Source organism: Eschscholzia californica, unplaced genomic scaffold (genome assembly GCF_041429995.1).
Source record: "Eschscholzia californica isolate CP2 unplaced genomic scaffold, dmEscCali1.0.p SCAF_2, whole genome shotgun sequence".
NCBI classification, from domain to species: domain Eukaryota; kingdom Viridiplantae; phylum Streptophyta; class Magnoliopsida; order Ranunculales; family Papaveraceae; genus Eschscholzia; species Eschscholzia californica.
In genome coordinates, this window is record NW_028238309.1 from 13,827,168 (window position 1) to 13,839,713 (window position 12,546).

At 36.2% G+C, this 12,546-nt stretch overlaps 1 protein-coding gene and 2 long non-coding RNA genes across 3 annotated transcripts; 1 reads left to right on the forward strand and 2 right to left on the reverse strand.

Moving 5' to 3' along the window:
- Nucleotides 1-240: 240 nt before the first annotated feature.
- Nucleotides 241-1,929, forward strand: LOC147556385 (uncharacterized). The gene is made up of 2 exons (XR_015235340.1): nucleotides 241-444; nucleotides 1,234-1,929. It is a non-coding gene; the product is annotated as an uncharacterized LOC147556385 (long non-coding RNA).
- Nucleotides 1,930-8,622: 6,693 nt separating this feature from the next.
- Nucleotides 8,623-10,999, reverse strand: LOC147556386 (uncharacterized). The gene is made up of 3 exons (XR_015235339.1): nucleotides 10,843-10,999; nucleotides 9,955-10,020; nucleotides 8,623-8,889 (listed from the first exon to the last, which is right to left on the reverse strand). It is a non-coding gene; the product is annotated as an uncharacterized LOC147556386 (long non-coding RNA).
- A 182-nt stretch (nucleotides 11,000-11,181) lies between these two features.
- Nucleotides 11,182-12,036, reverse strand: LOC147556387 (uncharacterized). The gene is made up of 2 exons (XM_086658625.1): nucleotides 11,625-12,036; nucleotides 11,182-11,531 (listed from the first exon to the last, which is right to left on the reverse strand). Exons 1-2 carry the CDS (start codon nucleotides 12,034-12,036, stop codon nucleotides 11,182-11,184), a joined length of 762 nt encoding a protein of 253 aa, XP_086514751.1.
- Between the last annotated feature and the right edge of the window lie 510 nt (nucleotides 12,037-12,546).

A 12,546-nucleotide genomic window follows, 5' to 3' on the forward strand; every position in this document is an offset into this window, starting at 1 on the left:
CTATAAACTATCAAAATCTTAAGGTTAAAGACTTATTAGGTTTAAAATAATATACATAATTATTAATCAGGTCATTCTCTTTTTTTTTAGTTCCCAAATTGCCCTTACACCAACACCCCCCAAATCCCTTTATCTCCATCTGCTATATTCTTCATCATGTCTTTCTTCTTCATCATGTCTTTCATGGAGGACAACGATGATGACTTTGGAGATCTCTACACCGACGCCCTTCATCCCTTCACTAACCCTACTAGTTCTACTATCAACTACTATCCTTAATTTCTCTCTCTCTCTCTCTACACCATCAAATCACTCTCCTCAATCTGATCTCAGGAACACTCAAATTGAAGATGACGATGAAATCTTATTTCTTAGTTGCAAGGCTTCAAACCCCATGTATCTTCGATATACATACAAACCCCCATACTTTTTCATCAATTTCAGGTACGAAATATCTTCAAATGGTTAACCTAACACTTGGTCTTCTTTCTCGAGATGAAGTGCCTCGTCTTCCTTTAATTTTCAAAACCCTAGGAACAGATTAAGATGAAAGAGTTATTTCTATTGAATTAGTAGTAGAGATGGTGATCCCAGTTATGTTTTTTTGATAGCTCTGATTTTTTGATTGTGCAAAATTTTGTAAATCATCTAAGATGTAAGCTTGGTCGTGGGTATTCCTGAATTAGTGAAGGTATTGCTGATGTTTGATTCGAAATTAACGACAAAATGCAAAAATTGATAGGTCTTGTTGAAACGCCTTTACCTGCATTCTATGTTAGATTTTAGACTAGAAGCAAGAACTTTGTTGCTTTCATAGTTTGTGTGGTTTTGGAGTGTAGAGTAAGAGACCATGGAGTAGTTTTTTTTATGTGATTGATCTATTTCCGCATTCAAAATGGGGCATCAACTCATTTTGTCAATACAAGATGTGTTCATTGTGCATGACAAGAAACCACAATTGAGGGTATCTAAACTTGTCATGAATTGCTAAGCTTGTTAATTGTATTATTGTGTTGTTTGGGAGTGTTGGTGATCTATTATGTTTGTTGTCTTTGTTGAGGTGTGGATATTCTGTATCTTTTCATAGTTTTCTATGTTACCTTATCAAACTATGTCACAATTTTGGTTATTGGTAATGGTTACAGAGTTCAACAATGGTAATTTGTATATCAGGTTGAATAAAGCAATTTTTAGAGATGTTCTGAAAGTTGAATATTTGGTTTTGTGTTGTAGTTGGAGCTGAAGTTGATGATTACAGAATTGAAATCATATTGTCTTACTTTCTGAAGTTAATGGTAAAGATATAGCAGAGCTTTGCATCTGGAAGGGAGAAGTTGGCTTCAGTCAGTTGCGGCAGTGGTGGCGGTGCTTCCATAACTGTTGCCGCCTATGGTGGTGGTGCAGCATCAGTTGCAGCTGAACAGAAGAAAGAAGAGAAGGTTGAAAACAAAGATGAGTTTGATGATGCCTTAATAATATATTTTATTTTGTATTGAACAGGGTTGCGGATTAACTGTAGTATTAGGAATCCATCCAACACCAAATATGATGCCTTTACATCCTATGGAATTGTTTTATGGGCGAAAAATCGTTGGATTTGTTTTCAGAGACTTCAAGCTAGCTTGATCTTTGGTGGTACTTGAAGCCTAATTCCATTTCACAATGCCACTGGCTTTGAGTTTGAAGATTAGACATGACAAGAGAAGCCACCAAAACACAACGATATAGTTTAGAAGCAAAGGCAGTGGCTAAGTAATGTAATTCGCTTTTGGATGGGTAATTATTTTTCTTTCGTGATGGAAGTTTCTCGGTTATGGCGAACGCTATATGTTTTTTTTTTGTTAAGGTACCACGAAGATTATCATGTATTATCTCTACTGTTATGTAATCTTAAGTTATACCAAAGATTTATAGAACGTCTTATTTCCTCATTTCATCTCTCAATTACTATATAACATCAAGAGTTCTCCTCTCTCTCCACGCAAACTTATTTTCTCTCATAATGTAAACACAGTTTGCAGTTTACATTATGCAAACACACGTTTGCATAACAGATTGTTGGAAACACGTTTGCAGAACAGATTGTTGCAAACACGTTTGCATAACAGATTGTTGCAAACACGTTTGCATAACAGATCTTTGCAAACACGTTTGCATAACAGATCTTTTAAAAAACGTTTGCATAAGAGATCTTTGCAAACACGTTTGCATAACAGATTTTCGCAAACACGTTTGCATAACAGATTTTCGCAAACATGTTTGCAGAAAAACGTAAAGGAAAAAAACGCTGTTTTTTTCTGGTTTTTTTTTTTTTGGAAAAAGGTATTGAAAGTGGATCTTGTTAGAAAGCTAATGAAAAATCATTTCTAAATATATAATTTTTATAGAAATCCGACATCTCAAACAAAAGTTATATCGATTTAAATTTTGAAGAAAAATAAAAGAATTTTGTTACACAAAATGACAAAAAGGGGTATTTTAGTATTTGCACACTTTTTGACCTGAATAATAATTTTCAAATGTTTTGTGCTTTCCTACTCATTTTCAATATTATTTTGACCTTTCTAGAAATTACCTCTTTTTTTTTTATATATATAGGTGTATATAATGTATGTTCTGATGTATTAGTTTGACACAAAGAAGCCCTTGACTAAATGGTTAAAACGCTAGTCGGGGTGCGATTGTAATTGTGAGGGCATGTGTTTGAGTCCCTCTATAAACATTTTAAGTATTTTTTTGTTATTTATGTGTTTATGCCTATATATATCTAATTTTTTTATGAGAGAGCCTATATATATCTAATGGTGTGTATAGATGACATCAATTAAATGTTGGCTTAGCGGGTAAGACATTGCACTCTGGGCGTGTAGGAGCTGTATTTTAACTTTTATATATTGAAATTATTCAATTAATATATCTTAAATTCCTATAAAATTCAATTCAACTACATTACACTTTATAAAATTCAATTTATCTACCTTAAACCCTATAAACTTCAACTCATCTGCCATAAACGGGCATTAGATAGACATTCCGAGCAAACTCAAATATCATACTGCACCCATTTAAATGCTACCATAGAGGTTGCTCGGTATCTATTAGAACAAGGATTGGTGTTTAACGAAAATGATGAATCTGAAACTTCACAAAATCCAGGTAGTTTCATTAAACTACTAAAACTTCTTGCTCGAAATTGTCCAGAAATTGATGCAGTTACATTTGATAATTCTGTTGAAAATTTAAAATTGGTTGCTCCTATATTTAAAAAGATATTGTTTAATCATGTGCATATGAAACTATTAGGTGGATTATTAGTGATCTTGGTGATGCTCATGATGGGCCTAAAAGATTATCCTAAAAGGTCTACACCCGCAAGTATACGGGCGTCAAGTAAAAATTCCGGTAAGACCGGGTCGATCCGCAGGGACTAAGTGAAACCTATTCTAAAACTTAGAACTAAAATGTTTTCTTCGAAAATTGATTTTTGGTGATAAAATATTAGAACGAATAAAATAATAAAACGAATAACGGAAGTGAACAGATCAATGGGGGAGATAACTTAGGTTTTTAGAATCCATTTTAACACATACTAACGACAACCTAATCAAGCATATATTCTCTTATTACTCAAGTTCCGGTAACCTATCATACCGAACCCCAGAAAATTGTCTAGTTGAAGCTGAATACACCTAAAGTTTAAATTCAAAGTTGTAAATTATCGAAGTCGCAACTATTAACTATCAATTTATAAGCATGATTCATTAAAGAATTTAATCTAAACATGAACCATCAAATCAAAAGCATAGCTAATTAAAAAATCTTAGTATATCAAAACCTAGAATTTAATATTACTACAATTAAAGCACATTAAGATATTAGACATGAAAATATTATCAAAACCATATGTCAAAACTTCATCGAAAACCCTAGTCAAAGAAAGTTAGCTAGACATCTTTCATCAAAGAAATCATAAAGAAGAGTATCAATACAAAAATTAGTATCAAGAGAAGAGTAAGAAAAGAGGTCACCACAATGATAGATTTCTTGTTGATGGTGATGACAGACGATTATGGAGGAATGTGATGAATTATTTTCCGAGTCCCTCTCACAAAGACAAAGAAAATTCAATATATTGCATTCTCTTTAATCTCTCTTTCACAAAAAGACTAATAGGTCTCTGTTTCTCTCTCCCTCTCTCTCTATAAATCAATATCTGAAATTCTTTTAATAAAACAAACAAAGGAAGATGAAGAACAAATGAGAGACAATACATAACATTATTTCTCTGTTTTTCTCATTCCTTTTCTCTCTATGAACAATTTCTGAAAAATTAAAGTAAATAAAGAAAGAGGACTGTTGTAATGCCCTATTCTCTTCTCACTAAAAATTCTCTCTCTCTCTCCCTCTCTCTAGCAACAATCTCTCTCAACATTCAATAGCAATAACCTCTCTCCCTCTCTAACTCACTAGAAATTTAGCAAGGAAAAAGAAAGAAAACAACTCTGTTCAACTCTCTCTCTCTCTCTCTCTAAAATTATACCATTGAAGCTCTGGAGAGAAGAAGAAGAACATAGCTTTGTTCCAGCCAAGCTCTCTGTTAGAAACCAAAGATGAGATAAGATGTCCTGACGACGAGCTCCCTGTTTTATAGAGGTAGAGGAAGAAAAACCGAAAATTCCCATATCAGTGGTTGTCTCTCTCTGTTTAAATTTCTAGAGATAGAAAATATCTTCCCTCTCTCTCTAGATTCATCCGACCAGTCTCCACTCTCTCTCCCAAAGAAATCTTGATCAAATTCCTCTTTGCTGTTAATATCTTGCCCCTGATTTCATCTCTCTGTGAAAACGAATCCTTGCTCTCTCCAATTTCATCTTTGATTGTCACAATAATATAATCTTCAAATTTCTTTCTCACACAATAATATAATCTTCAAATTTCTTTCTCAATCTCTCTACTATCAAGATTGATAATAAGAGAAAGATGTAAATCATCTCCACCTTCCTTCTCCATAAAATATCCAATCTCCAGCCAATATTAACCCAACTCTCAATTTGAATATCTCCATAAAATCTCCACTCCTTCCTTCTTCGCAAATTTCTATGGCTTTCTAGATTTTCTATTTCAGAGCATCTCCAATGCAAAACTCAAAAAAATCTCTATTCATCCTATGTGTCAAGTTCCAATTGAGATTCTCACTCCTAGGTGGAGTCAATAAAGATCCTCAAATTTTTTGTGTCTCCAATGCAAAACTCTAAACTTATCTTATTTACTTATGTGGCATGGTTATTTTTGTAAATAAATAATTAGTTAATTTAGAAAATGAGACCAAAGTCATACTCCCGGTTTGTACATTTAATGAGACCAAAGTCATACTCCCTCATTCCCAAAATGAATGACCTATTTTGAAAACTCAACTGTTTAAGGGAACATCATTAATTAGAGTTTGATTATAAAGAATAACATGATTTTTCCAATTGTACCCTCATTAATTACAATAAAAAAAGTTTAACTTACTTTTAAATGAAGTTGTTGTTAAATTTAGAGTTAATTCCTATATGGCCCCCTACTTTGTGACCAGCTTCCTTTATGGCCCCCTTTTTTTCGTAAATTCAAATATGGCCCCCTATTTTCATGGAAATGTTCTAACTACCCTTCCTTTAAATCTTTTTTCAAAATAAAATAAAAAAAAACAAACATAATTCCACCTCACTTCCCTCTCCACCACTTATCTCTCTCCACCTCACTTCTCTTCCCAAATCATCTTTCTCTCTCTCCAACTCACCTTTTTCTCTCTCCACCTCACCTCTCTCTCTCTCCACCTCACTCTATCTTCTCCGATGAAGGTCGCCGGCCGGCGACCTTCAACCTAAAAAAAAAAAAATATTTTTTTTTTTACTCTCATCTCTCTCTCTCTCTCTCTCTAAAAACTCCGGCGAAGGGGGTTCCCTTCGCCGGAGTACGGGTCTGTTCTTCAACAGACCAGATCGGGTCTGTTCTTCAACAGACCCGTACTCCGGCGAAGGGAACCCCCTTCGCCGGAGTTTTTAGAGAGAGAGGGAGATGAGAGTAAAAAAAAAAAAAATTTTTTTTTTTTTTTAGGTTGAAGGTCGCTGGCCGGAAAATTTTCAGGCCGACGACCTTCATCGGAGAAGATAGAGTGAGGTGGAGAGAGAGAGAGAGGTGAGTTGGAGAGAGAGAAAGATGATTTGGGAAGAGAGCTGAGTTGGAGAGAGAGAAAGATGATTTGGGAAGAGAGGTGAGGTGGAGAGAGATAAGTGGTGGAGAGGGAAGTGAGGTGGAATTATGTTTGTTTTTTTGATTTTATTTTGAAAAAAGATTTAAAGGAAGGGTAGTTAGGACATTTCCATGAAAATAGGGGGCCATATTTGAATTTACGAAAAAATGGGGCCATAAAGGAAGTTGGTCACAAAGTAGGGGGCCATATAGGAATTAACTCTTAAATTTATAGTAATGGATATAATTGGAAAGGGCAAAAAGTTATTTTTTATTTATTTTTAGAAATGGTATACAAAAATGGGACAACCTAAAAAGGAAATTAGGTCATTCAATTTGGAACTGAAGGAGTATGATGTAGACACCATGACTCTTCCCCCTTTGACGAAGAAATACCAAATAAATCACACTCTACTCGGATTAAAAGTATTGGGAACTTTCCAAAAGAGAAGAGAGTATGTGGAAGATGTGACTAACTTACCAACCACAAGCGTGCATCATGCAATGAACCCATTTAGGTATGGAGAAATACGTTTATGAATGGAGTAGAAACTTGTGCAACAAGCATTCTACAATTTACGAAAAACATTCTAGTGTTACATAGCCTTTTAGTTTTTGTAGAGAGTCCGTACTTTTGTCAAGAATTCATTTGGGTCGAGATTGTGTGTGAAAGTTTGTCTTTTGTGGTAAGTTTTGTTAAGCACATATATGTATACCAGTGCACCAGTAAGTGCACTAGCGCTTTTGTTAATTTTCTTTGGGGGCAAGAAACCTAATTTTGAAAAGAACATATTTGAAAGAAAGAACAAATGGAAGTTTTGTTTGAGATTGAACTATACTATTGAGATATATACCATCATGAAGGGGATCTTAGAAGTTAGAGAAATTAGATCTTAGAAGTTAGATTGTAAATTAAAAAAGAAGAGTCAATTTTTCGTTCTGCACTAGCGGTTATGTTCCATCTATAAGATCAGTCCTCTAATTTAACCATTTTTAGCTGATATGTTGAGTTTGTTCCCATAATCACACTCACACATTAACTTGTGTGACTTTTATTTCAGAGCTTATATCTATGAGGTTGAACTCGAATAAAAATATATTTATTAGGAACTCAAGTGGTACTTAGGGTACTAGTCACATGTTTTTTTTTTTTGAAATTAGTCATATGCTCTTCAAGTCAATATTACTGGTGAAGGGATTTTTACCATTTGTATAATATGGTGAAGCTAAAACTGCTACTAGACTCACATTTTCAATCTAAAATTTAACCACATCATATAAATGTTAAAAATCTTTTTACTAGTTATAATTCACTCGAGGTGCACGTGGCTAACCATCATAAGAACCATTCAGTTATGAGAAAACAAAACTTTGATCTTCATCCTAATATGTTCGCCTCGGCTTCAAGCTCACAGATACATGTACCCAAATAAAAGTCACACAAAAATGATATGCTCGATGCGCGAGTATGAGTATGAGAATGGGCTCAACATATTAGAGCAAGTCCAACTTAGGGCTGGAGGGCTGTAAATTCAAATTTAGAGCCCCTCCCTCAGGTCCAACCCCAGCAGACCCTTAATTAAGGGCAACTGAACGCTGAGGAGGTCCCCAACGGTCATGTTGGGGCTTCCAATCCAGCTGTTAGATGTGATCCAACGACCAGATTTGGTTGTTGGATCACATCCAACGGTCCAATTTTTTTTTTAAACAAATATTATTAAAAAAATAAGTATTTTTTTAAAAGATGATTATGACCCATTAATAATCAAACGTTTACATTGATAATCCAACGATCCAAAATACATTTTTGATAATCTAACGACCAAAATCTATTCATTGTCATCGTTAGATCTCGTATTCCACAAGTGTTCAACAAGATCTTCCTTCAATCGGGTATGGATTTCCTAGCTTCTAACTCGACCAATACGTTCAAGCAATTCATCCGGTAAAGATTCTCCGCGATGTATCAGACCCATTTCACATCCCTCGACATTGCTCGTAGCATTTGGTCCTTCATCTTCAATAATCATGTTATGCATTATGATACACGGCTTCATGATATCACTCATTGTCTTTGCATCCCACCAACGTGACGGTCCCCGAATAATTCTCCATCGAACTTGCAGTACACCAAAAGCTCGTTCAACATCTTTTCAAACCGACTCATGTCTTTTGGAAAGTATGCTTCTTTCGGGCCACATGGATTAGAAATAGTTTTGACTAAGGTACTGTGACGCCCCGTGTCCCAAAATAGACACGACCACGCCCCGGCAACTCACAGACGAGACAAAAATCCGACAGAGTCTCCTCTGTAAATCGAACCGGTCGCACCTGTAAACCTGTCATGCAAACCATACATTCGCATAAACAAGAATAAAATATTAAGCGGAAGCTAAACAAACTCAACTCAATTTCGGGTCGAAACCCGAACCACAAACATACAAACGCCTCATACAACACCGATACAACTTATAAACAACTCTAAGTTTTACGTATATACATATTAGAGTTTGGTTTCTGCAATAAATACATAACTTGGAAATAAAGAAAAAACCATATAAAACGACATAACTCCACTAGCCTCGTCAGACAAGATCACCGGCTGGAATACACACTCCGCCTCGAGGCTACAACCAAGAACCTGCACACTGACAACTAGTAGGGGGTCAGAATACTCACCGGCACGAGTTATTCTGGTAGAAGACCAATCCAAAACCCATCACATTTTCAAAGGTTCATTTAACAAGTTGTAAACATCATGACAAAACGAGTTATCAAACCAGTTACTGTATATACTATATACAAAACGTTTTCCTTAATCTAACAAGCAATAGCAGTGATTAGCTGCCCACCCATGGTGCGCTCCCAATAAGAGGAGAGTTCCTCAGGAGAACCTAGAGTGCGTTAGATAGTACCAGCCCATTTATGGCACTAGCTAATGCACTACGTCTCCTCGAGAAAGAGACCTACCCCTAGCCGGTAAGCCCCTCTCCCACTAAGGGACTCCGCAATCATTGAAGAGTTTACCTCATGATACATATATACCTTAAGTATCTAAATAAGTTTTTGATCACCGAGTTCGAATAAGAGAGCCGTCCCCCAATACCCATGGAAGGACCTGAACCTCATTCTCTTCGGTACCCTGTCATGCATCTAATGCGATCTTTCAAAATCAGTTTCATTCGTATATCAAAACCAATATTCATATTCAATTCATTATCTTATCAAACACGGAAGTGGAACAACCAATAGCCATATCACACACAAAGCAGAGGGATTCCCAATCAATGTCACCTCCCAGACGAGCGGTCAGGAGTACGTCCCTGAGCCTCGAACTGGAGGCACGAGCACCAATGGCCAGCAAGTGAAGCACTCTACTCCCACAGGTCTCATGACTAGTGTCGCCCACCTCACCGGTCTCACACGGATCACAACCGTGTCCACATGTCATCCTACCCTCAATGGCTACGTGCCCGTAGGTTGACATAATCCGCAGTCGGGTAAATACAAGAAAATCCCCAATAGTTCACAATCATCGTAAAATCAGTTCGAAAACATTTCTCATATCGCATCAAAACATTTCAAGCATATTTCAATTCATCACATAAATCGAGTTTCATGCTACCTAAACTCTAGTTATAATGGCGCATATATAACTGTATAATCTAGCATATTCATTATCTATAAAACCATGCTGGATAAAGGATTCAGAACCCCTACCTCAGTCCTTGCTCACCAAAGACCTCCCGCCTACCAGACGACCTTATTCCTCCTCATTCGCATACTCTGGGATAAGGAAGAATAACCAAAACCACCGAATAGAAACATTAGGTTCTAAACGAAGAACCTTGCACGACAAAAACGATAAATAAAACAAAACAATGAAAACTCATAACATAAAAAACAAAACGATAACTTTGGAAGACTTCGACTTAACCGAATTTCGATCGATCTTCTATCTTTCATATCATGCCCAATCGGGGTCGATCAATCACTGTTTGAACTGACTTATAACCTTAACATTTAGTCATTAGATGTATTCCCCAAAATCCAAGTGAATCGCCTTTGAAGTTTGCAAAAATACGAACAACAAAGCAGAATTTTTTTCCTAACTGCGCACTGTTCGGTAAAACAGTCATAATTCTTTCGTCCGATATCGAAATGACTTGTACCATACCTTTTCGGAAAGCTAACAACCTAAGCTACGACTTTCGTGTTTTATGAAAGTACGTACGAGCAACATATCAATCCCAGATTGGCTCGGACAGTAGGTTTAATTCAGTCCCTCGAGTTGTCGTTCGATCGATAACCTATATCACATAATCTCTCTAAAGTTACTTATACACCAAAATTACTTTATTCCCAACCATATAAACCCTAGAACTATATGAACCATGAAAACCCAAAATTCCATAAACCCCAAACCCTAGAATTTAAGAACAAGCCAATAAAATCATCAAAACCATAATTTCTTACTTGATTTAGTTGTTCTTACTCTACTTGTTCATGATTTCATCGCAACTAATATAAATTAGAAGTAGAAACAAGATTTCATCAACCAAATTCAAAAGAAATTCGGTCTAGAGAGAGAAAGGGAATTTTACTTACCAAATTATCTATAAAGACTAGCTCCAATCACTTCCCAACACTTTAATTCAACAAAAACAAGATATCCTCCTTGAAAATCAACCCAAATCACTTGGTTTTCGACTTTCTTCCACTCAAACCCTAACCCTCTCATGAAAATCGAACAGAGAAAGAATGCAAGAGAAGTCGGTTCTGAGTTTTCCCCAAATAGCCGAAATTTCAATTAAGTCCCTGCATTTGGCCGTATTGCAAAATACCCCCCAAATTGCACTCTTTGCTGATTTAGCCCCTCTTTTGATTTGACCCAAATGTCAAATAGTCCCTCAACTAACTTTAAAAATATGGGATGTCATAGGTACTCTATGGAGGGTATATCCCATCAGCAAGATAATAACCCGTATCATATTGTGTGCCATTAATTACGTAATTAACTGGGGGGCTCTCACCCATTAACAGTTTATCAGAAATTGGTGAACGCTCAAGAACATTAATGTGATTGCATGATCCAGACATCCCAAAAAATGCATGCCATATATGGAGGTCTGACGATGCAACTGCTTCTAGGATAACAGTTGGGGCTTTGACATAGCCCGTGTAAGGTCCGTGCCATGTCGAAGGGCATTTACTCCATTCCCAATGCATACAATCAATACTCCCTAGCATTTCGGGAAATCCTTGTGATTCACCAAGTGCTAGGAGACTAGATATATCTGACTCATTCGGATCCCTCAAGTATCTAGGGCCGAAGACATGGATGACTCATATTACAAATTCTCTTAAAGATTCAATGACAATAGACTTACCAATCTGACAATATTCGTCTTGTGAATCGGTCAGACCTCCACATGAAAGCATCCTCATTACAGCTGTAATTTTTTGATGAGGTGACAATCCCTTTTGGCCCATTGCATCAATTCCTTCGGTAAATTTGGGGCGGTATTCCCCAACGACATTGAGAATACGCAAAAATAAATCACGATTCATCCTGTAGCGTGTGCGAAACATTGTATCATCATACATTCGAGTTTCATTGAAATAATCTCTCATAATGGTTTCATGACCGAGTTGTCTATTACGATCTATTGTTTGGTGACCCATGACCGAACCAACATGACGAGAACATTTTCGTGTAGCATTCTTTTCCACTTTTTCTAACATTCTGAGGTCATCATTATCATCCATTTCTGCAGCCCATTCATCTTCTTCAAACATCATTTTCAATAAAATAAATTTGTTTTTCATTGTAGAGAAAGATAGAGGGTATAGAAAAAATAATATGGAAGATGAAGTACACCAAATTTGTAGAGAATAAAAAAAGATAGAGTTTGATGTGAGTTTGTAGAGAAAGAGAGTTGTATTTATAGAAAAAGAGAGGTTGTAAAGAAATTTAATATGGTGGTTGGGTGGGTAGAAAAGAGGAAAATTCAAAATTCAAATTCAAATTTAAGGGTCCCAAGAGGGGCTGAGGTTGGAGCTGACTTTTAGGAGCTGAGCTGAGGCTGAAAATTTTGGGTGAAAAAGTGGATTTTAGGGCCTAAGACAGGCTGAGGTTGAACTTGCTCTTATGTAACAAAGTATTGAATTTCTAGAGGGCTAGTCTCATAGAAGGAACACAATCATTAATGCAGAATGGGGAAACTCACTCACTATTTTCATCAATTTACAATCCATTTGAGCTTTTATAAGTCAAAGCCAAGGAATCTCGCTATCAACAGTCGAGATAAG

Bases quoted from the DNA above. Each gene is read 5' to 3' on its own strand.
- LOC147556387 (XM_086658625.1), bottom strand. From the start codon at position 12,036: ATGATGTTTGAAGAAGATGAATGGGCTGCAGAAATGGATGATAATGAT. The intron at 11,532-11,624 runs GTAAGTCTATTG...CGAATGAGTCAG, and splicing joins AGACGAATATTGTCAGATTG to ATATATCTAGTCTCCTAGCA.